The 27,151-nt window shown below is 45.2% G+C and overlaps 1 protein-coding gene across 1 annotated transcript in view; it reads right to left on the minus strand.

The window, feature by feature from the left end:
- Positions 1-27,151, minus strand: part of DNAJC11 (DnaJ heat shock protein family (Hsp40) member C11) — a 69,974-nt gene that overhangs the window by 34,113 nt on the left and 8,710 nt on the right. The window contains exons 2-3 of the mRNA XM_039253253.1: positions 10,406-10,535; positions 6,846-6,919 (exon numbers count right to left, since the gene is read on the minus strand). Coding sequence (XP_039109184.1) covers positions 6,846-6,919; positions 10,406-10,535 — 204 coding nt within the window. The remainder of the gene's footprint in view (positions 1-6,845; positions 6,920-10,405; positions 10,536-27,151) is intronic.

Below are 27,151 nucleotides of genomic sequence, written 5' to 3' on the forward strand. Positions count from 1 at the left end.
CCAAAAGGCAGGCCACGTAACACTCGGGGATGTGCAATGACGTCAAGGCGATGAGAAAGTAAGGCATTCCATTTTGGTTTTTCTTAGCTCATCACAAAGTGGAGATTTCAAAGGGGCAGGGAAAGGCTACCATGGGCCTCAGGCCCCACCTCTCTGAAAGAGGGACCTGTGCCGCGTGACTTCTAGGGGTCCGGGATGCCATGGCCTTGGAGAAACACCGAGAGTGGGGAGGACCCACAAAGTCATGAGATAGGTGGGGGACAGACCCAGAGAGCACACTCCCTGCATCAGTGGGAGAAGCACAGAGGCGCCTTGGGAGGCTGCTCACAGAACAGCTAAAAAGGGAGGTGATGTGAGAAGAAGCAATCCTGGAAATCACAAGTTTAAAAAACTGTTTAAAAAAAATACATGCTTACAGCAAAAAATCAAAATAGTACAGAAGGATATAAAGGAAAAAAGTACAATTGGCTTGTAGCTTGTTCCCCCTTCTCCACCATCCTTCTCCCAGGCTAACATTTAGTTTTTTTGTTTTTGTTTTTAAATTTTAAAACGTTTTTATTTATTTCTGAGAGAGAGAGAGAGAGAGAGAGACAGTGTGAGCAGGGGAGGGGCAGAGAGAGAGAGAGAGAGAGACATAGAATCTGAAACAGGCTCCAGGCTCTGAACTAGCTGTCAGCACAGAGACTGATGCGGGGCTCGAACCCACAAACTGCAAGATCATGACCTGAGCCGAAGTCGGACGCTCAACCGACTGAGGCACCCAGGTGCCCCTAACATCTAGTTTTTAATGCATTTTCCTAGATACCCTCCGTGTGTAAATGTGCGTGTATACAGTCTAACATAACCAGTGTCATGTTCTTCTAGGTTTTGTGTACCTCCATTTTATTATTCAGCAATATAGAAAAATAAATACAAAACCTGGCTTAGCCAAAAACATACTGAGAAATGTATTTACTATTGCTTTCAGGAAGTAAAGAGGAAAAAATAAGGAAAACAACACTTCCTCCTCTAATAACCAGATGTAATCAATAATTACTAAAATAAAAAACATGAGGCGCCTGGGTGGCTCAGCTGGTTAAGCGTCTGACTCCTGATTTCAGCTCAGGTCATGATCTCACAGTTCATGAGATCAAGCCCCGAGTCGGGGTCTGTGCTGACAGCGTGGGGCCTGTTTGGGGTTCCCTCTGTACCTCCTCCCCGGTCATGTGCACACTCACACATGCACTCTCTCTCTCTCTCTCTCTAATGAATAAACTTTAAAAATAAAACAAAAACACCTAAAAACCATCCAAGAACAAGTTGAAAGTCCTAAGTGGCATGCCCGGGATTGCTTTGTGACCTCACAGCAACACCCTCAGTTGTATTTAACTGGCACGGAGGCTCACTTGGCTACTTCTCCAAAGTTGAAGGCGTGAGCACCTGCCCTAAGTCCCTGCCCGGACGGGAAGGGAGCAGAAGGGAGGCTTAGTGCTTCCATTTTCGTCACCTTTCCCGTGTCCTGTCAGTCTCTCCCTTCATCACAGAGAATAAAGACAAAAGAGCTTCAGGGAAATAGAAGTGATCAACTATTCCATTTAACTGAAGATCAAGATGGATCAGGAAAAAAGGATTTAAAATATTTTAGAAATTCTTGGTGACCTTTGGACCCAGATTTGGCGGGCCTGTGACTGTGGAACCCACCAGTGGTGACCTAAGCGACATATTACCAAGGTCAAGGGGGTCTGGATGGGAAGCACCCGCTCCATGTGTCCCGGAGTAATGGGACTGTTCTACCTGGATGAAAAGGTTTCACACCGGGGATTCTGCCCAATGGGACATGGGGTCAGGAGTGCAGAATGAGCACGGGTCTGACCAGCTAGGCTTACCCAGCACACAGACTCTGTGTGTGTGTGCCTCTATGCTGTTTTTTTTTTTTTTTAAGTCTGTCTATCTATGTATCTATGGATCTATCTATCTTGGGAGAGACAACGCAGGTGGGGGAGGGGCAGAGAGTGAGAGAGAGAGATCCTAAAGAGGTTCTGCACTGTCGGCATCGAGCCCAAGGAGGGCTTGAACTCACCAAACCGGTTGAGATCATGACCTGAGCTGAAACGGAGAGTTTGACGCTTACCCGACAGAGCCACTCAGGTGCCCCTATACTGGTATTTTTAAAATCCACAGGTATGTAAGATTCCAGGAATTAAGACTAGAAAGTGTCAGGCTCCACAGAGGCCGGAGCAGAACAAGATTTGTTTTCAGAAACTCCATAGCCCACCTCACCTCTGCCGACTGGATTAACAGCTACAAACCCTGTCCCCTCGAGAGGCAGATACTCCAGAGGTGTTAAGTCATCCCATTCCCAGTCAATTTTACAGGAGTTTTGGCACAGAGCTGGTGCATGGCCAGAGCTAACTGCAAAGCCAGGATGGCGGGTGCCTCCCCAGCAGTGAGGGGCTGGGCAGGGCACCCCGCTCCAGCTTCCGAGGCCCCCGGCCTTTATTCTCCCCTCCACATGGCGTGCACTCTGCTGGGGGAGAGAAGAAGACGGGGCCAGCTGCAAGGCACGGTCTTCCATTTCAGTCCCCCTCAGACATGAACCCCCGGAAGCACAGCTTCCTGCACTGTGTCACGGCTGGTACATACCAGACGTGTTCGATGACAGAGTGTATCCCATGCAGCCCAGGAAGCCACATACCCTGGCTGTTCACCCTAATCATTCACTCACCAACTAGGTCTGTCCCTGTGCTAGCCAGGAGGACGGACTTACCTTGTGGAAGGGGGACGGGGACTCTGAAAAGCAAGGCAGCCTGGAGGGCAGCAGGCTCTCCCACAGTGCCTCTAACCTGCTGGCGGCCTCGGGGGTGGAGGGGGGAGGTCACTTGACCTCTCCCCCTTCAGATCCCTGCTATAAATGAGGGGTTAGACTACAGCATTGCTGAGGTACTGTCTGGTCTGAAAATTCTGATCCTAGCTACCTGACTTCCATTCTGGAGTAATTCTAGAAGATTACTTAGAACTTTAGAAAACTGACAAAGACAGTACAGAAAGTTCTTGAACACCCTTCACCCAGCTTCTCCAATGTTCACACTTTACGTAACCTCGGGACAGCTGCCAAATCCCAAAACCAACCTCGGTGCCCGACAGTGAGCTGAACCCAGACTTTCTGGGTAAAACCCAGATTTTACTCGTTTTTCCACTAACATCCCTTGTCTGTTCTGGGACCCAATCCAGACTGTGGAACTGCACTCAGTCACCCCATCTCTTTAGTCTGTGAGAATGCCCAAGGCTTTGTTTTCGTGATCTTGGCCATGCTGCAGCCCTTCTTTTTTTCTTTTAAATTGGTTTAACGTTTTGTGTATTTCTGAGAGAGAGACAGCGTGAGCAGGGGAAGGTCAGAGAGAGAGGGAGATACAGAATCTGAAACAATCTCCAGGCTCTGAGCTAGCTGTCAGCCCAGAGCCCGACACGGGGCTCGAACCCACGAACCATGAGATCATGACCTGAGCCGAAGTCAGGCGCCCAACCGACTGAGCCACCCAGGCGCTCCATGCTGCAGCCCTTCTCAACGCAGGTTACCTTCTCAGACACGGTTAAGACTGAAGTCTAGGAGAGTGGAAGCAGTAGTGCAAGAAGGATAACGTAAGGGGCTGCAGACGAAACTAGAGAGTGGACAGTCTGGGCCAAAGGACGGGGTGCACCGTCTGCCGGTGCTACTGAGGCGTGTACTCTCCATTCTGCTGGTGAGCTGTTACCGGATTCAGCACCGCCAAGCGTCCCCAGCTCAAAGGTGAGCCTCGCCACTCTGAAGCCAATCTCATTTCCAAAGTGGGCAGCCACGCAACCCCCGCTAACCAACCTGGAAAACTAAAAGGGCTGGTTTTGCATGTGGGGGTGCCTGCACCTCTGCACCTCATTTCCATGGAATCCTGCTGGAGAATGACAAAGTGTCTTGGAGGTCCAAAGAAAAAAAGCAAGCAATGGAAATGTACCTAGTAACTGAATGCCGGGCCAATGCTTAGTGCAGCCTCAACAAGCTCACATTTGCTCCCCAGTGGCCACCAACAGCAGGGAGTGACCCCTCTCTGCTGGGCAGGGAGTGGCCACGATGCCTGGGGTGGGCTCTGGCATCTCGGGACTGAAGGCGTTTCAGGCGCTAAGGTTTTTACAGTGCCCTTCAGCGACTACTCGTATGTTCAGACTGACAGATGCGGGGCACATGGATACCACCAGCAATTAGATAAGTTAAATAGCAGCAACAGCACAAAGGGAACTCAGCTTCCTCCCTGGGGAAGCAGCCCTCACTGCTGCAAGAGAGCCCTCATGTGAACCTGCCGGCAGGTTCCTTGAGGAGGGTCTCCTTGAAGGAGCAGTGATGCTGGCCCCACAGACTGCTCCTGAGTTCATGGAGACTCTTCACTCGCAGCCTGAACGAGGGGCTCAATTTTCCCATCATGTGTTCTTCTCTGATTCATCTCTCAGTAAATATCTGGGGAGGTATCTTCATGTGCTCTTCATTGAAGAACATTTTTATCTTCAGTGAAGGCTTAGAATCATTGCAAAAAAAGTCAATGAGATTGATGAGAACTTGATTTTCTTAAAGCAGCTTACTAAAATACATGAATGTAAAAATGTATCTGCTCACCATCCATGATGGCCGATGCACTTGTATGATCACTACTGTGCATGTGGTTTTGCTTTGTTTCTAACATGGAGATAATCTGGTCTGGCGACAGGAAACCACATGGTATTTTGCCAGGAAGTTGTTATTCTGCCGCTCTGTTAGTTGGGATAATGCTGCTGGGAATTCACAATCCTGCCTCCGAAGGGAGGGACTGGTGAGAGGCCTGCGGGAGGGACTGGTGAGAGGCCTACGGCCTTTCAGTGGCCATGACTGCTACTATGAAACACTATGTCCAAACCATGTCTTCAGAAACTGAGGGAGCCTGAACATGGTGTACAAAGGGTGAGGAGAAGGTCAGTAAACACAACAGGATTCTTTTTCCTTTTAGGATGAAAAAATGAGAAGCTATTAGATCTAATGCTTCGCTATAATGAACAATGTGTCATGAAGCACTGCTATTTCCATCAAACCAAAGACCAGAAATGCTGGAGGCATGCGGATGGAGGGCTGGCTGGATGTGGGGCAACAGGAGGTGCTGAGCGCCGGGAGGGCCACACGGCGGAGGCGTGGGAGGTTTGGTGGACTGTGGTTTCCCACGGGGGCAGTCAGATATACTGCTACCAGATTTTCTGATTTTTCCAAGAGAAGACAGACAACTGCGTTTTTATGCAAAATGTCCCAAGTTTTAAATGTTAGCGACTACAGTTCATTGTGCGGGCAACCAAAGCCTGGCCACGGGTGGAACGTGGCCCACAAGCCAGCAACATGAAGCAGGAGTCACAAGGGAACCAGAACATGCCTCGCTTTCTCCTGTGCCCACGGCCTGTAGAGGTTTTAATACTAGTTAGAGGAGAAAGACTTACAGGCTTGAGATGAAACATCAAAAGGACATCAAGGGTAATTTATACACTGATGAGAAAGAAATCAACAATGGCCAATTTAACATTAAGAGCCTCCTACAATTTCTGGGGCAAGAAAACCCAAATTTCTTTTCTTTTTTTTTTTTTATATTTTTATTTATTTCTAGGAGAGAGAGAGAGACAGCATGAGCAGGGGAGGGTCAGAGAGAGAGGGAGATACAGACTCAGAAACAGGCTCCAGGCTCTGAGCTGGCAGTCAGCACAGAGCCCGACGCGGGGCTCGAACCCACGAACCGCGAGATCATGACCTAAGCGAAAGTCGGACGCTTAACTGACTAAGCCACCCAGGCGCCCCTAGAAAACCCAAATTTCTTTAATGACCTTAAGTACTAAACCTGTACGTTCTTATAGCAGTTTAGAGTTTTCACACTGATTTTCGTATTCATCTTCCCACTTGATCCTCGTCCCCTTCCACCCCTGCACACGTAACATGGACCTGCTTGAGGCTCTGCGACTAGTCAGCGGGAGAGCAAAGGCAGAACAGAATCTGGTGAACCTGAGTGACTGTTCTCACACAGCATGGCTCCCAGAGGAATTTATTTCATTCTGGCCAATTCAGTAGATCCCAACTTTTCTGTTTCCATTTGTCCACACGCAAAGCCCATTACCAACAGAAACACGTCCCAAACGCAGATACTCGTAACCTGGGGCAGAGAGAGCAGCACGGGGCTGTGGAGGTGGCAGGAAATGCATGTGGGGACAGAACCGCATCCCTGCAGAAACTGTCTTCCATCAGGCCCCCATCCGGCCTGTTTCCTCCCCAGGGCTGGAAACTACTGGTATAGCCTACGCCCCTGGCTTTCTACTTGACAGGTTCGGACACAGAGGACGTGCTGGGTGACTGACCTGCCCAAGCACACGGGCACGGCCGAGCCTAGAAGTCAGTCTCTCAGACCGAAATACAAAGCCAGGCCATGTGTAGCCACATGGATGGACCTTGAGGGTGTTATGCTGAGCGAAAGAAGTCAGGCAGAGAAGGACACATATCATATGTTTGCACGTATAGGAGGATTAGGAGGAACTTAACTGAGGAACAAGGGGGAGAAGAAGGGGGAATGATGGATGTGGGGGGGAGGGGGGATGGGCATGGAGGAGGGCACTTGTGGGGATGAGCACTGAGTGTTATGTGGAAACTAATTTGACAATAAGCTATTTGTAAAAAAAATAAAAAATTAAAAAAAAAAATAAAAAGAAATACAAAGCCAGGGACTCAAGCAGCTTCCAGTATTCTTGATCCCGGCCCATTGGGGGAGGGGGGGGAGAGGAGGTTGTTCTGCAGATGTCAAAGGACTTTCTCAGGACACCAGACGCACGGGTTCTCTTACCTCCCATCCCTCCATGTCCAGGCCTCTCTTCCCATAGATGTCATAGATGGCCCTTGTCTGCGGGTCGCTGAGCACTGCGAATTAAACATCACACATTTACAAAGCACGGGATTCACCCTTCAGACCCGGGAACAACATCATCAGGTAAATGCACCTCCTCCCTGGCTCCCTCGGCACAATCTCGCCAAGAGGCCCTCTTCACCCCTGGGCATCTTTCCCCCCAACTGCCTTTCTGATCTGACCCAGGACGGGCTTAAAGGTGGGACACAGATGAGAAATGTCAGATTTTTCATGTCTAAGCGACTCTTCATTGTGAGGTGCACCTTGTAGGAAGCTGCACACTCAGGCCACTCAAGGAAGGTTATTTTTAACAAATTTGGGTAAGCTTCTGCAACAGTCTGTAAAGTACTGGGGCTTGAACGAGTTAATTCCAGAACTGAAGAAACAAAACATGAATACAGAGGAAGGGGAGGAAAAATAAGATAAAAACAGAGAGGGAGATAAACCGTAAGAGACTCTTAAATACAGAGAAAAACTGAGGGTTGTTGGGGGGGGGGGGGATGATGGGCTAGATGAGTGATGGGGCGTTAAGGAGAGCACCTGTTGGGATGAACACTGGGTGTCATATGTAAGTGATGGATCACTGGGTTCTACTCCTGAAACCATTATTACACTGTATGTAAACTAACTTGGATTTAAATAAATACACACACACACAAAAATTAACACACAAACAAAAAGAGTTAATTCCAGTTTCTAAAGCTTATTCAGACAGGATCTGAGTATAAAATCAGATTTTTCTATAATCAGAGCCTCTCTGAATAAGCTTCATATATGTTCATATGCTTATACTTATTAACTCTCCTCTTTTTTGTAAATCATTTTAAGTCCCAATCACCTGTCACCATGGTCGCTGCCACATCACCTAAGCAAGTACATCAGAAAGATTTTTCAGGGAGGGTCAGAGCTACGGGAAGGACGTCCAATGGACGTTCTCTTCCTCCTCTCCTCCGCCGGTTTGTTCCAGACCTTTGAATCTTTTCTCCCCTGAGACTTCCCATATATTTTTAGGCCTAATTAAAAAAACGATGTAAATGATTCTATCCATATTCAAATCTAATGGGGAAGAAAGAAGTGCTGACCACTGGAAAACGTGGGAGGCAGACTTCGTGAGCTAATCTGTAGGATTTCATCGGGAATTATTTATTCACGGCTTTACACTGGTGTCTCCATTAGGCCGAACATGGGGGCAGGGCTGCTGCCACAGCACTTCCTCAAGTGCCGTTAGGGTTTTCTGTTTACTCTTCCCTGAGTCTCCAGAACAACCCACTGGCTATGGGTGACTTAGGCAACGGTAAAATGAACACAGCCATGTGGACAACAGGATACGATAAAAGGAACAGGCTTCAGGGGAGCCTGGGGGGCTCAGTCGGTTAAGTGTCCGACTTTGGCTCAGATCATGATCTCACGATTTGTGGGTTCGAGCCTCGCGTCGGGCTCTGTGCTGACAGCTAGGAGCCTGGAGCCTGTTTCAGATTCTGTGTCTCCCTCCCTCTCTGACGCTCCCCTGCTCACGCTGTCTCTCTCAGAAATAAATAAAAAAAAACATTAAAAAAATTAAAAAAAAAAAAAAGGAATAAGCTTCTGGTTGGGTGTTAAATCTGCTGACGACACAGTACAGACCACAGATGCGGATTGTGCGCCGCAGGCGAGTTTCACTCATCAGTAAAATCTAATTTTTTTTTGGTAAGACCATAAAGTGAAATATGGCATATGCTTTTAAGTCTACAACAAGAAGTCTTTAAAATAGATTAAAAATATGTTTTAATGGGGCGCCTGGGTGGCTTAGTCGGTTAAGCATCTGACTTTCGCTTAGGTCATGATCTCACGGTTTGTGGGTTCGAGCCCCGTGTCGGGCTCTGTGCTGACTGCCAGCTCAGAGCTTGGAGCCTGTTTCGGTCTGTGACTCCCTCTCTCTCTGACCCTCCCCTGCTCATGCTGTCTCTCTCTCTCTCTCTCCTAGAAATAAATAAAACATTTTAAAAAATATATGTTTTAATGCTTATTTTTGAGAGAGAGAGGAAGAGAGAGAGAAACAGACAGAACACAAGTAGGGGAGGGTCAGAGGGAGAGGGAGACACAGAATCTGAAGCAGGCTCCAGGCTCTGAGCTGGCAGTCAGCACAGAGCCCGACGTGGGGCTCAAAACCACGAACTGCGAGATCATGACCTGATCCGAAGACAGATGCTTCACTGATTGAGCCACACAGGTGTCCCAATTATGAGAAGACTTTATTTTGGAAAGAAACACATTATCTAATTTTTGGTCTGTCTAACCAAGGAGTAAATCACCAATTTGCACTGAGATAAAGAACTTATTTTACTTGGTATGTATTAAAAAAATTTTAATAGTTTATTTATTTTTGAGAGAGAGAAACAAAACATGAGTGCAGAAGGAGCAGAGAGAGGGAGACACAATTTGAAACAGGCTCCAGGCTCTAAGCTGCCAGCACAGAGCCTGACACAGGGCTCGAACTCACAAACCGTGAGATCATGACCTGAGCCAGAGTCGGACGCTTAACCGACTGAGCCACCCAAGTGCCCCACTTGGTATGTATTCCAAGAGTACATTAATATTTTTAAATTTTTATTATAAAACTGTGGCAGAATATGCATAACATAAAATTGATTTCAGCCACTTTTAAGCATACACTTCAGTGGCAATAAGTACATTCACCATTATGTTGCTAGAGCTTTTCTACCATCCCCAATAGAAACTGGACCCATTGGTGACTTAAATATTAAAAAAATTGTTTTAATGTTTATTTTTGAGAGAGAGAGAGAGCAAGTGGGGAAGGGCAGAGAGAGAGGGAGACACAGAATCTGAAGCAGCTCCAAGCTCTGAGCTGTCAGCACAGAGCCCGACGCGGGGCTCAAACCCACAAACCGTGAGACCATGACCTGAGCCGAAGTCAGACGCTTAACCAACTGAGCCTCCCAGAGACCCCGACTTTAATATTTTATACACAGCTACATCACAAAATTTTCTTTCTGAAGTACCTAAGATGTAAGTATAAAAACCTGAATTACTTGATTCTACTTCCTGTTGGCCTTACCATCATTTTCTTCCTTTTCTTAGAACCTTTCCTTAACCGAAGGCTCAGGAGCCAATAAAATGCTGTTCGTATAAAAAAAAAAAAATGTTCCTGAACATGTTCTCATAAAAAAGAGAACAGAGGGCTTGTCTGAAGCGATTGGCCCTTTACCTGTAAGAGTTCCCTTTAGAAGAAAGCCAAGCGAGCGATTCAGAGCCTGAGTGCTCCCTGCAGCCCAGGCTCGTGTGCAGCTCTGCTCACACTCTCGTGTCCCACTGACTGGACACATTGATTTCCAGAGCAAACTACTACTCTTTCAAAGGAGCCGTCAGTAAAAAAGCACTAACCTAACCTCCTCCCTTATGCACCTCTGAGGACTCTCTTTCTGTCCTCTACAAATCAAGTCTCTTAAAAATCGAGCAGCTGCTTTTCAGGGCGCGTGCGTGAGGCCCAGCCATCCGCTGACCTTCATAAGCCTGGTGCACAAGGTTAAACAGTCGCTCCGCCTGGGATTTGAGCTCTGGGTCCCGGTGCTTGTCGGGATGGTACAGCATGCACAGTCTCCGGTAGGCCGCTTTCAGCTCTTCAGAGGAGGCCTACGGAGAGAAAAACCCAGTTAGAGAAGAATCAACGCTGCTTAAAAACTATTGTGATCAGAATCAGCCTTGAAACGGGAACGTGTCGGCCGCTCTCCAGTGTGTTTGCTTTCTACATTCAGGACGTAATGAAGTTATGCTTTATTGCTCCAATCAGGCTTCTTTTTTCCACAGTTAGTAAAGTGATCAATTATGGCCATCGACAGCAACTGTGTTTTGCCGATAAACGCTGCGATCAGATGCATCTCTCTGCTGGCTCAATGTGCTCTGAGCTGAAACTAAAAACGTCACAGAGACCCGCTTACTTTCTAACCCAAGTTATTTGAAATAAATCGTGCCAAGGTGCACTCGACAGAAAACTGGTTCCGACAGGACAAAGCTGTGTACCGTCAGACAGGAAGGCCGTGCATCTATCAGTTTTCCGACAAAGGAACCTCAATGAATATTTACCCTTGAAAACCACATATAAAACTGTAAAACCAACACACGCCTGCGATTCAATCTCTGATTCTAAAAGGGAGCACAGAAAGTGGGCACAAATGCGTTGCTGTCCTATAGAAACAAAAACCCTCCCCGCACCCAACAAACCCAGAAGACCTGTCCCCAAGTGTTCAGTCTCCCCCGCCCGACCAGGCTTCAGCTCCCCAGTCCTCACATGTCCGCAGTTCGACGGAAACCACGCACCACGGGAGGAGCAGATGATAACGAGTAAGTACAATGGACCGAGTGTTATTTTAGCCACACAGAAGGGGGGAGGATAAAGCCCACACTCTGCTTTGCCTGCCGCACAGCCACCAAGATGTCCTCAGACACAGACTCTCTCAGAGGCCCTAGGAACATGGAACCACCAACCTGGCCAGCCCCCCGGGTCTGTTCTGGGGAAGCGTGTGTGTGACTTCATATCGGCCCTAGGGACCATTCCAGTCTATCCAGGGTGATGCCAAGTGGGCAGCTCTATCCAGATCATCGGTCAGGTAAAGAACACCATTGTGACAACAGAAGCCGCCGACACACTAGAGGGGCCAGATGACCGGCCCCGGTCCCCGGAGAGAATGCCAGGGCCCACGGTGAGCCAGGAGCAGGCCTCGGAACGCGCGACCGCAAGGAGAACCGGCACAGGCACTTATCAGGGGTCAAGGGTACAAGGGAAAACGTTAGACCACATTTTTCTATAATTTCCACAACTTTTCATTATCTTCCAATTCCAGGACTAATGAGGCTTTTTCACTAAGGAAAAAAGGCAAAACTTTACCGTACTTTAGTAATAATTTTTGGAATGATATTTATTTTTAGCTTTTTAAGTTTATTTCTTTAGAGAACGAGCAAGGGGCAGAAAGAGGGAGAGAGGATCCCAAGCAGGCTCTGCACTGTCACTGTCACGAACCATAAGATCATGACTTGAGCCGAAATCAAGAGTCAGATAGATGCTTAACCCACCGAGCCACCCAGGCACCTGTGGCACGAAAGTTACGCTAAGTTCTTCAGAGTCTAGAAAACCAGCAACGTTCTGCAGGTTCCCTAGAGGTTTTAAACAAAGAATTCTGAAGAACTCCAAAAGGAAGACACTCCACGTGACTGGTAAGATGTCATCAGTCACACGTGCCCCAGAGGAGAGACTGGGGGAGGCCTGGTGCCCCTCGGCACCCCCAGGCCCCTGGCTGACCTCTATGAGCCCTTCCAGCTCTGATGTCACATGATCTGTTATCCAGAAAAGAAACACCGGTGCCTGAGACGCTCAGTCTGTCCTTTAAACCAGACGCAGACCTTTGCTGTGTGTTTGGACAGAGGCTCATGTGCACGTAGTTTTAACTCAGCAGCTTCTTGCAAAGAGTCAGAGGCCCCGTTGACTGAGCAGCCCTTTGCCTCCAAGCACCAGGCCGATGTCTGCTGCGTTCCAGGACCACTGTCTTCCGCCCTCCCTTTGGGGCAGGCCCTGGGCGTCGCATCACACTGCCAAACAGCTTGTAGTTGCTGCCTGCCTTCCTTCTGTCCCTCTGCTCATCTACGAGGTTTCCTGGGTGGCGACAAACTGGCCTCCAAGCTCAGTAGTGTAGGACGCGGGCTGGGGGCAAAGGAGTTTTCTGTGTCAGGGAAGGGGAGACAACGAAAGGGAGAGCGCGACCATACGGTGCTTTGGAGCGCGCTCAACACACGGCTCGCGCCTACAAAGTGTGGCTCTTGTGAAACCCTCCCTTGTTTTCTCAACTTGAACCGGTGGACTGCACGGCGTCCCTCCTCAAAGTTCCTGGGACGAGTAAATGAAGCGGGACGTGCACCCGGCAGGGGTCCGGTCACCCGGCTCTCCTCACCGTCACAAGCGAGGCCCAACGTCCCCGTGGCATCACGCACACCGGAGCCGGAGCAGGACGCAGGGCACTGGCGCAGGGGAGTGCTCATCCGCGAGGCAGTCCGTGCTTGTGAATCCACTTAGGACACGCGCCCTTTTCTAGATGTACATTCCATTTCAATAAAAACCACGAGACCACAGCAGGGACATGCCTCAGCGGTCCGGCTCTGCAAGTCTCTCTTCCTTCTCCTACCACACGCTTCTTTCCCGGCCAACACCGACCACCCAATGCCTTCTGGCCGCACTCACCAATATACCACCTGTACCAAGCCCCACTGTTTTAAGGAAGTAAATAATAGTTAAGTAAAATATACCTTCTCCAGGCAGGTTTACTTATGTAATGATGGAAAAGGGGCTTGTTCCTTCCAAGACTGCAGTTATAGATTATTTTCTTTCTGCAAATTTTAATTGTTCCTTCCAGCATCTCATAAAAAAGTTCAGGCGCACAATTAGACAGACTTGGCTGACTCTAGGTTAGACTGCTGTTTCCTAGTTGTTAAACTAGATGACAAGGGGGTAGAATATCTAACCTGCAAGACCTTCTATAATTTTATTAATAAATGGCCTAATGTGCTATTGATTAAGTCACAGAAACAAGGAGTTTCATTTTTAATAAATATCGTGTTCAATAGAAGGTTAGTTTGGGCCTTTCATCATATCTGAATAGCTAAGGTCACTGGTTCAATATTTCACAAATGATAAACTATCATAAAAATACTGATATCAGGGGCGCCTGGGTGGCTCAGTCAGCTGAGCGTCCGACTTTGGCTCAGGTCATGATCTCATGGTTTGTGGGTTTGAGTCCCGCGATGGGCTCTGTGCTGACAGCTCAGAGCCTGGAGCCTGCTTCAGGTTCTGTGTCTCCCTCTCTCTGACCCTTCCCTGCTCACGCTGCCTCTCTCTTGCTCTCTCTCAGAAATAAATAGAACATTAAAGATTTAAAAAAAATACTGATATTTCAAAATTTGAGATCATTAAAATGAAACCTATAGTTTATACTTTTTCTAAAATCTCATATAAAGTTAGGAGATGTACTGTGCCTTAAGTCTGAAAAGTTCCAGCATGTCAATCATCTGCTTGTATTTCTAATGTAAAGCAAATTTATTATGAATCCAGCCTTAGCGATCATAACATTCACAGTGGAAAGGTCCTCTGTGACTGACCGTAGAGTTTAGTGGTCTGTTAAAACGGCTGGATTCGTCGATGCTGTACAAGGCAAAAATGAAATTCCTGCGGTAAGGCACAAAAATAAAAGGCACACACATGACAAAGGAAAAAGGAAAGCTTTCCGCATCTGCAGATATCACCTATGTGGGAAACCATAAAGCACCTACAAAAACGCGACTAAGTGATATTAAAGAGGTCACGAGATACGGGGTCAATATGCAAATAGCAATTTATCTCTATGTTACTAAAAACTGACATTTAAAAAGACAATACATTTGGAGTACCGTCAGCAAACACGAACTGCTTAGGGACGGACGGAACTAGTGTGTGCGGGGTGTGTCCACGGGCGACCACAACACCCTGTTGACAGTGGAAACGATGGAGGCATAAACTGTCTTCGTGCATCAGAAGTGTCAACATTATTAAGATGCCACATTCTCCCAAAGCGTGCTACAGCTACAATACAACCCAAAATCCCACCAGGCCTTTTTCTGTAGAAACAGACAAGCCAATTCTAAAACTCATGTGGAAAAACGAAGGATATGGAGCAAAAAGAAATGGTATTTTCCTAGTTGTTTTATTAGCCAAAATAGCTGAAAAAGAACGGGCGGATTCCCGTGACTGCGTTTTAAGATTTGGTACATGGCAATGGGAATCAAGACAGTGTGGCACAGGGGAAAGCAAAGATGTAGCAGTCAATGGCACAGAAGGGAGTCCACTTCTATGTCCTATATACATATGGCCAGGTGATCTCTGACAAAGACATCAAGATGGTTCAATGGGGAGGGCGCCTGGGTGGCTCAGTCGGTTAAGCATCCGACTTCGGCTCAGGTCATGATCTCACGGTTTGTGGGTTTGAGCCCTGCGTCGGGCTCTGTGCTGATGGCTAGCTCAGAACCTGGAGCCTGCTTTGGATTCTTTGTCTCCCTCTCTCTCTGACCCTCCCCTGCTCACACTGCCTCTCTCTCTCTCTCAGAAATAAAATATTAAAAAAAAAAAGATGGTTCAATGGGGAAAAGACAGTCTTTCTAATACATGATGCTGAAAGAGGGAAGCATCTGCATACAGAATAGAGAACCTGGACCCTTGTCTTGCATCATTCATGGGGTCACATAAAGACCTCCAGATAAACAAAAATGGATACACAAAAGCCGAGGGGGTTCATTACCACTAAACCTGCCCTGCAACACGTGCTCCAGGGAGTCCTGAGGGGTGAAATGAAAGGGTACTAGACAGCAACTCAAAGCCATATGAGGAAATAAAGGTCTCAGTAAAGGTTAAACACATGGGCAAGTATAAAAGCTAGTGTTAACTGCAAAAACAGATCGTAACTCCACATTTTGTTTTCTTGATAATTTAAGTGACTAACACATTAAAAAACTATCAGACTGAAAGCTAGTCCTCTGTAACTTTGGCTTGTAACTTCACATTTTGTTTCTACATCATTTAAGATGCTAATATATTAGAGAAAACAATCATCAGGTTATTTTTTGGACACCTTATGGATAAAGATGTAATTCTATGACCTCAATAACTGAAAGGCATGGGAAAGATTTCTTGTATGTTACAGAAGTTAAGCTGGTATAAATTCAAATTAGAGTATTAAGAAGTTAAATGTAGTTTCACATGTTAAATGTAACCACAAAGAAAACAGCTACAGAGTACATATGAAAAATGAGAAAGGAATAATAAGTTTCACTATTAAAAAAAAGACTAATTTGGAAATTAAAGGGCAGAAAAGATATAGAGCATCGCAAGGAAATAGCAAAACAACAGAAATAAGGCCTGCCTTATCAATAATTACTTTAAACATCAATGGGTTAAATTCTTCAATCAAAAGACAGAGATTAGCAGGATGAATTAAGAAAAACAAACCATGACCCAACTATTTGCTGTCTACAGGAGACTAGCTTTAGAACCAGACACAAATATGTGAAAAATAAAAGGATGGAAAAATATTCCCTGCAAATAAATAGTAACTGAAAGAGAGTAGGGTGGCTCTGTTAATATCAGACAAAATAGACACTAAATCAAAAAAGGTTGCAAGAAAAAAGGACAATATGTATTCACAGAATGTCCAATACAGCAAGATGTAACATGTAACAATTATAACTATTTGTTACCTAATAACAGACCACCAAAATATATGAAGCAAAAATTGACAAAATTGAAAAGAGAAATAGACAGTTCTACAATAATGGTTGGAAATTTCAGAATCTCGCTTCAATAATGTAGAGAATACTCAGACAGAAATCAGGAGACAGAGGACCCACAGCATGGTAAACCAACTAGACCTAACAGACACATACAGAATATTTTACTCATGACACCAGAACACACATTGGGATGTGTGCAGGTGGGATGTCCATGTGTGTAGGAAATCATAAAGAACCTACTAAAAGCTCTCAGCAAGGTGATAGGATTGGGGTATCAAAAAGTTCAATTCAGCAAGAAGATATATATTAAGCCACCAATGAAGTCTCAATAGATTTAAAAAGAGATAACCTAAATATCTTCTCCAAGTACAATGGGATGAAGTGTAAATCAGTAACAGAAAGATAACTGGAAAAATCACACATTTGTGGAAACTGAATAACACATTCTTAAATAACCAAGAAGAAAATACAAGGGAAATTAGAAAACAGATGAATGAAAAGAAACAAAATATACTGAGACTTCTAGGATGCAGTGCAGTGCTGAGGGAGAAATTTGTAGCCATAAATGTTTACATTAAAAAACAGGAGAGGGGCACCTGGGTGGATACAACGTCAACACACAAAAATGAGCTGCATTTCTAGACGCTAAGAATAAACAATCTAAAAAGGAAACTAACAAAAACAGTTTCAGGACACCTGGGTGGCTAAGTCGGCTAAGCATCTGACTTTGGCTCAGGTTATGATCTCCTGGTTCACGAGTTTGAGCCCTGCACTGGGCTCTGTGCTGACGGCTCAGATCCTGGAGCTGCTTTGGATTCTGTGTCTCCCTCTCTCTCTGCCCCTCCCCACTCTTACTCTGTCTTTTTCTCTCAAAAACAAACATTAAAACAATTTTTAAAAATCAGAAAACAACAAATAATAAAGAAAACCAGTTCCATTTACAATAGCATAAAAAACCAACAACGGTAACTTAACCAAGGAGGTAAAGGATTTTTATAATGAAAACTATGAAATACTGCTGAAAGAATTAAAGAAGACATAAAAAAATGCAAGGACATTTCATATCAATGTACTGGAAGACTCAGTATTATTAAAATGTCAATACTACCCAAAGCAACTAAAAGATTCAATGCAATCCCTATCAAAATCCCAATGACAGTTTTTCTGCAGAAACAGAAAAACCCAGCCTAGGAGTCACATGGAATCTCAAGGGATCCCAAAGAGCCAAAACAATCTCAAAAAAGAACAAAGTTGGAGGATTCACATTTCCTTATTTCAAAGTTTACTACAGGGCTCCAGTATACAGTGTGGAGCTAGCATAAAGACAGACATATAGATCAACAGAATAGGACAGAGATATCTATTTTTAGTGGATACACTAATAAATGAATCTGGCAAAGTTGCAGGATACAAAGTCAATGCACAAAATCAGTTGCATCAACTTTTATATACGGTGTTAAGTAAGGTTCCTACTTCATTCTTTTACATATGAACATCCTGGTCCAGTTTCCCCAGCACCATTTGTTGGAAGAACTGTCCTTTCCCTATTGAGTAGTCTTGACACCTTGTCAAAAATTATTTGACCATATACATGAATCTGTCACAAGAAAACACAAGAACCCCTACAAACGGACAGTAACAGTTGTTAGCAAGGATGTGAAGAAATTGGCAGAGTCCATGTACAGTACTGGTGGGAATGCAGGGTGGTATAGGGTGGGAAAACAGCTCGGCAGTTCCGCAAAACACCAAAAATAGGTTATGATCCAGCAATTCCACTTCTGGGCACATACCCAAAAGAACCGGAAGCAGGGTCTCGGACAGGTATTTGTAAACCCATGTTCACAGCAATATTATCCACGATAGCTGAAACATGGAAGTGGCCCAAGTGTCCATCAACGTGATTGCTTGGCAACAAAATGTGGTGAAAACACACAATGGAATGCCATGTCTTAAAAAGGTAGGGGATGCTGACATATGCTACACCAGGGGGAGCTGGAACCTGTCACGCTAAGTGAAAGAGCCTGTCACACAATGATCAGTACTATGTGATTCTACTCGGATCAGGTACCCAGAGTAGTCAAAAATCACAGAGAGTTGAATAATGCTTGCCGGGGAGCAGGGGAGGGGGAGTAGAGAGCTGCTGTGTAATGGGTAGAATTTCAGTTTTGCCAGATGAAAAGACCTGAGGAGACGGTGGTGGTGGCTAAACGATGATATGTATGCACTTACCACCACTGAACTGTATATTTAACAGTGGGTAAGATGGTAAATTTTATGTTACTTGCATTTCACAATTTAAACAATTGAAAAAAAAAAACCCCACCTAAAATATGAAAGCTAAAACCATAAAATTTCTAGAAAGAAAATATAGGAGATAACTTTTGTAGCCATAAGTTAAAAGATTTCCTATAAGAATAACAAAACAAAAATATCTGTAAAACATGTATTCGATTGACTTGTATCCAGAATATACCAAGAGTTCTTACAACTAAAGAAGAAAACCTAATAAAATAAAGAGTAAAAGCTTTAAACAGAAACTTCAACCAAAGGTGATACAGGAACGGCAAAAGTACAGGGAAAGACATTCAATATTATTAATCGTTATGGAAGTGCCAATTAAAAACACATTAGAGGGGCGCCTGGGTGGCTCAGTCCAGTTAGGTATTCGACTTGGGCTCAGGTCACGATCTTGCGGTTCGAGTTGAGCCCTGAGTCAGGCTCTATGTTGCCGGCTTGGAGCCTGGAATCTGCTTTGGATTCTGTGTCTCCCTCTTTCTCTGCCCCTCCCCCTGCTCACACACTGTCTCTCTCTCTCTCAAAAATAAAACATTTAAAAAATAATAAAACCCTCACAAGTAGATACTATACAACCATTAGAATGTCTAAAATGAGAAAGACTGAGAATTTTTAGTGTGGGTGAGGATGTGAAACAAAATAAACACCAATTTCAAAAATATGAACAAAAGCTTTGTTGTCAGCATAAAGATAAAAATGGCCATCAATTCTTCTGGTCAAAATAGGTTAAAGCAATGAGTCCAGTGCTAAGTTTTCCCCTGTTGAATCATCTATAAAAAACCTTTATTCTTATTAGAAAGATATACATACTCATCATGGATAAAATGAAAAGTATATAGCAGCTGGCTGGCTCAGTTTGTGGAGTGTGTGACTCCTGATCTTGGGGTTGTGAGTGTGAGCTCTACACTGGGTGTAGAGATCACTTAAAAAAAAAAAAACAAAAAACCCTAAAAAAGTAAAAATAAAAAGTAAAAACAGGGGCTCCTGGGTGGCTCAGTCTATGAAGTGTCGAACTCTCAGTTTCAGCTTAGGTAATGATCACGGTTTGTTTGTGAGTTTGAGTCCTGTGTCGGGCTCTGTGCCGACAGCATGGAGTCGGCTTGGGATCCTCTCTCTCCCTTTCTTTCTGCCCCTCCCCTGCTCACATGCATGCTCTCTCTAGAAATAAACTTTTAAAAAGAAAACAAAGAAAAATGTAGATAAAATGTTTTTTCTGTAATTGTATAATCTTTTTTTTTGTTTAAAAGTCTTTATGAGGTTTTGTTTTTGTGACTTTTATTGGTCATTATTTTCCACATATTTTTATTTTTTTAATCTTGAGAGAGTGCTCACAGGCGTGTAAGTTGGGGAGGGGTAGAGGGAAAGGGAGAGACTCTCCCAGCTCCTCGCCTAGCGAGGAACCTGACCCGGGGCTAAGCCTCATGACCATGAGATCATGACCTGAGTCAAAATCAAGACATTTAACTGACTGAGCCACCCAGGCACCCTGAAACTTAATTTAATTTTATTACAACTATGTAAATATAGCTCACAGCTGAATGAACCAGTATACCATGATTGTATTTCTTTTCCTGAACTACTTTTAATTTTTCCTGACATTAACTGCCTAATTTTTTCCCATTTGCTTTAGCTTTCTCTGTATCTATCAGATTCTGCTCCAGCTCCTCATGGTAAAGCACTTAAAAGTGGAGACTTCTAATATTCTTTTCACTAAGAAAATACAAAATAGTTCACGAATTCCAGGTTTTTCTTTTTTCCTAAGAGGTGCGTCTCCCAGAGATCTCTGCGTCGTGTCGGATGTTAGGTCTGGTAAACCAACTGCGTCGTCAGATTTTCTGGTCACCAATACTCCAGGGGAGCTTGCCGGGTCCGTCTCTTTTGTTCTGTGGCCTGTGCCCTTTCTCTTTCCTGGCTTTCTTCTTTATTTCAGTAAAGCTCAATCTCCAGTAGTTTCCTTTACAAAGGTTGGGTAGGAAGAAAAATATTCTAGGCTTCGCAGATCTTGGAAAAAAAATGTTTTTAAAGTAAGCTCTCCACCCATAACGGGGCTTGAACTCACAATCTTGAGATCAAGAGTTGCATGCTCTACTGAGTGAGCCAGCCAGGCACCCCTCAATATGTTCTTATATTCTTCTTCTTTTTTTTTTTTTTTTTTACGAAGTTTATTTATTTACTTTTGAGAGAGAGACAGCGTGAGTGGGGGAGGGGCAGGGGGAGAGAAAGAATCCCCAGCAGGCTCCACAGCACTGTCAGTGTCAAGCCCGACAAGGGGCTTGAACTCATGAAACTGCGAGATTATGACCTGACCCAAAACCAAGAGTTTTGACCTGACCCAAGAGATTATGACCTGACCCAAAACCAAGAGCTGAGCCACCCAGGGACCTGAAAATGTTTATACTCTGCCTTTATATTTGACAAGTAGTTAGCTGAGGATACAATTCTTGCTTCGAAGTATTTCTTCCTCAGAATTTTTACTGTATTGTTTCATCGTCTTCTAGCTTAGAGTACTACTCAGAGATAGGTTAAATATCATTCCAATCTCCAGTCCTTTGTGATCTGTTTGGAAACTTTTGGGCTGCTTTCTTTAACCCATGATTATACTCAGGACAGTACTTTTCTCCTCACCCACTGTGCTAGTTACTTGATTGGCCCTTTCCATCTAGAGTCTCATATTTTTTGGTTCTGAGAATTTTTCTGATACTGTTTCATAATGTCTTCCCTTTTTACTACCTAAGAGCTGGTCTCCTAATTTTTAAATTTTACTTTCATGGAGATTTCCCTATCTCGCCCCTTTACTGAATTTTAATTTCTACCTTATTTTTAATTTCCAACAGTTCCTTCTTTTGTATATAGTTCTTTTAAAAGTATCGCCTTGTTCTTATTTCTTACATGTAGTATCTTATCTCTCTGAAGATGATATAGTTTTCAAATTCGCTGCACTGCTTCCTTCGTTTCTCTTTGCTGTCTGCACGATCTTAGAATTTCAGACAGGAGCATTCCTTCAAATATCTGATGGTTCTTTAGTATCAATTTAAATGTAAGATACTAAGAAAGTATTTGGAAGCTCTATGTGAATAGGCCTTGTCATCTGATGCACTTTTTGTGAAATGCCTGGGAGAGGACCGGGAAGGGGAGTTTCATTTGGCAGTGTTTGTTTGTTTTTTGTTTTTCTTGATAGGTTAGTTTCTTCGGGAAAGAGCACAGAGAACAAACAGAAAAAGCTGTAAGTCTCACCAGGCAGCATGTAATCACGCATGTATTCCCTGCTTTTGTAAGGGTGTCACTCTCTTCCTCTATTGCGTCTAGGTCTAGGCTCTAAAGCCTTCCTGGTTCAATTTCTCCAGGGAATAAATGTCACGTCTCCTGGCTGGGTAGGCTAGTAGACTCATCTCCTAAGCACTGAGTGCTACCATTAGAAAGAAAGCCATCTTTATCCACATGATAGAGAAAAATAGGTACCCTGTTTTAAATTACACGTTTGTTTACATTAAAAATGGGGGGCACCTGGGGTGGCTCAGTCAGTTAAGCATCCAACCTCGGCTCAGGTCATGGTCTCAATGGTTCAAGTGTTCAAGTCCTATGTCAGGCTCTCTGCTGGCAGTGCAGAGCCTGCTTCTGATTCTCTGTCTCCCGTTCTCTCTGCCCCTCCCCACTTGCTCTCTCAAAAATAAACATTTAAAAAATTGCATGCTTGTTTACTACTGAGGGTGGATATTTTTCTATATATTTATTTGCATTTTAGGTTTCTTCTTTTATGAAATAACCTATTTGTTTCCATTGTATTGTTTTCCTATTAGGGTATTTATTTTAAATTTTTTATTAAAAAATTTTTTTTTAACGTTTACTTATTGAGAGAGAGAGAGCATGAGCAGGGGAGGGGCAGAGAGAGAAGGAGACACAGAATCTGAAGCAGGCTCCATGCTCTGAGCTGTCAGCACAGAGCCCAATGTGGGGCTCGTTCCCGTGAGCAAGATCATGACCTGAGCCGAAGTTGGATGTTCAACTGACTGAGCCACCAGGTGCCCCCCCTTTAAATTTCTTAACGCTTAACCGACTGAGCCATCCAGGCACCCCCCTCCTTTTTAAAAAATTTTTAAGAGTTCTTTACATACAATGGAGATATTGTTTATCAAATAAATATATTGCATATTCCTTTCGAGTTTTTAAATTGTTTATGGTCTTTTTAAAAAACAGAATTTATTGTCAAAATTGGTTTCCATACGGGTTTTTTTCTTTCAGGAAACACAGAAGTTCTCCATTTTTACAAAATCAAACCTACACATTGTCTCTCTTCTGATCTCTGCTGTGGTATCATCCTTAGAAAAGTCTCTGACTCCAGTTTCATCATACTTGCCTCCATTAAATAATGAAGCCCTTGAAGAAGCTACCACCATCTTCACCTCCCTAAACTCTAGTGAAGCCCAGCTCTGTAATCAACACGACGGCACACACTCAAGGAGTATACTGCACTCTGCTTTTATTTCCTCTCTTCATTTAACAAAGTAAGCTCAACTGTGTGAGGAACGCCCATCTGCGTGAACTGTGACTATACTGGTCCCGATCAGTGAGGTCAGCGGTTCTCCAGGAATGATGTGGGACCCCCCTGGAAGTCTGAAAACTATTTCTGACAAAACTAAGCTGTTACTTGTCTTTTTCCCATTGTGTCATGTGTACAGTGCAATACTCTTAAGGCCAAATGATACATGATGACATCATTGTTTTGATGGTTGATAGAACGTGTACTTGTGTATTGTGTTTGCTAGTGATTTCTAAGGTGGTAGTTTTACAGCACAAATATAAGAGATTTCAGAGGTTCATTTAACTGGTTCTCAGTCCTTTTGCTGTAGTTGCTGGTTTTCTTTATATCTGCTGTGATGTCTGTATCTAACTTTTTGAAATCCTTCAGTCTTCCTGTGCCTTACTGAAATACAAGTACACTTTATGTCTCCTTTTATATTTTATTAATTGAGTTTTAATTTCTTTTTAAGTTTATTTATTCTGAGAGAGAGAGAGAGCACGTGCATGTGCAGGAGGGGCAGAGACGGAGAGGGAGAGAATCCCAAGTAGGCTCTGTACTGTCAGCAAGAGCCTGATGTGGGGCTCGAACTCATGAACCGTGAGATCATGATCTGATCTGAAACCAAGAGTGAGACATTGAACCAACTGAGCCACCCAGACTCTCTGAGTTTTAATTTCTAATCAAAGTCAATAGCTATAACCTATGTCAACAAAAGTACAATGATTTAAAAATGTAAACAGGTCTCAAAAAGTTGGAGAATTGCTGGCTTAGATCAAACCGTGTTACCAGGCCATCCCAAATGCCAAAGGGTTATTTTTCCCTTTCACGTGGCCACCTTAGGTCAGCTGGTACTTGGCTGGCAACGTCCTCAGGTCCCAAGTTTGAGACAGCAGCCACCTCGGAACCACTGCCGGTCTTTTTTAAAAAATTTGTTTGTTTGTTTAGAGACAGACGCACTAATGGGGGAGGAGCAGAGAGAGAAGAAGGTAGAGCATCCCAAGCAGACTCCCCGCTGCCAGCACAGAGCCTGAGGCACGGCTTGAACCCACGAACAGCAAGCTCATGCTCTGAGCTGAAACCAAGAGTCGGACGCCTAACCAACTGAGGCACCCAGGTGTCTCTGAGCCACTTCAAGTCTCTAAGGTGGAGGGAAGGGCCCGAGACAGACCCTCTGGCTCGCACCAGCCTGCGCAGGGCCCACATCACTGCCACACAGATGGCTGGCCAGAACTGGTCACAAGGCCTCACTCAGTCACTAGGGCCCAGAAGCATGGTCCTGGCCGACAAGCAAAGAACCAATAAACGGTGTGCAGCACTTAAAACACAATGATGATGCTTAATTCAGAACCCTGAAGACCCAACAGAGCACGCAAGCAGCAACTTACCCCTCACACTCCCATTCATTTTAGGAAAAGGAAAGCCACTCAGTCTTTTGTTGCTAAAGCCTAGACTTTCCAGCTCAAACCTCCAGGCTGTATCTACATGGCTGGATTTCAGGAAGAAGTCAACGCAAATTAGGTTTTGTTGGGTTTGGGGAAGTTTGCCTCATTACCACAACTGGAGATTCATTACCGCCCATATGTTCCATCACAATCTGATTGAAATCAACTGCGTCAGCTAATAAAACCTGTAATTTTTTATGATACTTGGTGCTCAGACTATTGAAAGGAAAAAGCAGATTTCAGAGCTAATTAACACCAAGAAAGCCTGGGTTCTTTGTGCTGAGTAAGAGCTGTTTCGTGGAGGGGAGGGGGTGTTGCAGGTTACTTGGCGTCACCGAGGAGACCGAGTCACGTCCTCATCAAGCACCAAACTAGACTTGGAAAAACGGCCTACTTCATTTTGGAAAGGTTCCAGTGCACGGTCCGAAGCTTCCCACGACAACGCGCTCACACACAGCGCTGCCGTCTTCCGCTGTCACTCGCCCTGCCCGCCACAGCCTTCTACGTTTCCATTTGGAGGGTCTGGAAGGAAGCTGGGGTTCATCCATCAAGGGCAAGACTCCGACGCCGTCCGCGGACTCACCCTCAACCCCAGGCGTGGTGCACTCTTTGTGCCTGCCCCATCTTTACAAGGCGCCTCTCAAGCAGAACAGGATTTCAAGTGAGACTGAACCCGTGTTGTCCATCCTGAAAATGAGGCTCTGACAAGGGAAAAGAACTACAATCGAATCCATCTGAAACTTACTTACTTTTACCAGTATCAATACTGATGCCGGTGCAAGAGATGAGAAAGAACCTTTTCTCCCGGCCTGGCCCCCCGTCTCCGCAGGCCTTGGCTCACTCGGGGAGCGAGCATAAAGGCATGCGCGTGAATTCGCGCTCTTCCTCTTGTAATCTGACTTTGAACAGGTTTATAAGTGGTAATTTAGAAATAACCAAGCTGAGAACTGATGCGCTCCTTCCAATACACTCCTCTAGAGCGCTTTGTTGCCAAACTGCAGTGGGCTCTCGGACCGCGGTCCACAAAGTGAAATGCGTCCAGACAAGGGCGCCTGGGTGGCTTAGTCAGTTAAGCGTCCGACTTTCGCTTAGGTCATGATCTCGCGGTTCGTGGGTTTGAGCCCCGCGTCGGGCTCTGTGCTGACTGCCAGCTCAGAGCCTGGAGCCTGTTTCAGTCTGTAACTCCCTCTCTCTCTGACCCTCCCCTGCTCATGCTGTCTCTCTCTCTCTTTCTCCTAGAAATAAATTAAAAACATTAAAAAAAAAAAAAAAAGAAAGAAATGCATCCAGACAAGTGAATATGATGTTAGCAGATACTGACCTCTTCCAGTCGGTACACTTACTGGGTGCCCACCCTGCTCTGAGTACCACAGGAGGTACAAAAGACGTATAATATTAAGGAGATTACAAAGTAGGTGTGCTTGTGTATGTGTGTTTCCCCTAAAAATACCCGCACATGTGGATTTAACTGGAAAACAAAAGACAGGAATGCCAGTATTAATGGCGGGGAAGTAAGTTCGGGGCAGTCAGAATGCGAAGAAAACTTTATGGAGGTGGAGGGAGCCAAATGGGAATGCAAAAGGTAGATTGTGATTTGCTTTGGTATCCAAGACAGACGGGGGCATTTTGGAGGAAAAGAGCATCCTGACGAACAGGCCAGTGTTAGGGACAGAGACAGAACACTGACCAAACTGACAAGAGCCAAGAAGTGTAAGCAGGAGGTTGGCAGGGAATGAACTTGGATGTCCATCCACCTGCTCGTTCATTCAGTAAGCATTTGGTAGGTACTTGCTATGCCCACACTGTACAAAGGGACAGAACGGTGACTCAGACAGCCACGGTCCCTGACCACATGGTGCTTACTTTGCAGCGGAGAAAAGCAGAACATCGCCATCAGGTAGGCAAAAAATACATGAAACATCTCATATATAAGGGGCTTTAAAATGCACCCAAGAGTTTGACCCTGACCCAGTAACCAATGGGAGGCCACGAAAGGTTTCTGGGTAGGCAAATAATGCGATCAGTACTGTCTGTTGATATTAACTTGGTACAGCCTGACCAGAACTGACACAAACCAAAACCAGAGAGACCTAAGGGAAACTGAGGCAGAAGTGCCGGGTTGAAGCCAGAGGGCTGGTTGGGAGCCCAGCAGCCAGAGTGGAAATGAAGGATCAGAGTTGGCAGGGGGCCGAGGGGAGGCTTTGTGAGCGGAGTACGTTTGTCAGTCAAAAGGGGCTCAACACCGTATGGAGGAACAAACCAAAGAGCATTCCCGTGGGCTGGGCAGGAAGTGGAAGCGTCAGGCTGGGGGGAAAGGCGAACCTGAACACCTGCGTACAGTGCCCGGAAGGCACACTGAGATGCAGGAGAGTAAGAGCCAAGTTCCTGAGGCCCACACCCGGGGGAGTCCTCAGGACGGAGAACAAGCAGCCGGCAAGGAAAGAAAGGAGGGCAGGGGCGCCTGGGTGGCTTAGTCGGTTAAGCGTCTGACTTTCGCTTAGGTCATGATCTCGCGGTTCGTGGGTTCGAGCCCCGCGTCGGGCTCTGTGCTGACTGCCGGCTCGGAGCCTGGAGCCTGTTTCGGTCTGTGACTCCCTCTCTCTGACCCTCCCCTGCTCCCGCTGTCTCTCTCTCTCTCTCCCCCCTAGAAATAAATAAAACATTAAAAAAAAAAAAAAAAAAAAGGAGGG

Source organism: Hyaena hyaena, unplaced genomic scaffold (assembly GCF_003009895.1).
Source record: "Hyaena hyaena isolate Hyena2069 unplaced genomic scaffold, ASM300989v1 scaffold_443, whole genome shotgun sequence".
NCBI classification, from domain to species: domain Eukaryota; kingdom Metazoa; phylum Chordata; class Mammalia; order Carnivora; family Hyaenidae; genus Hyaena; species Hyaena hyaena.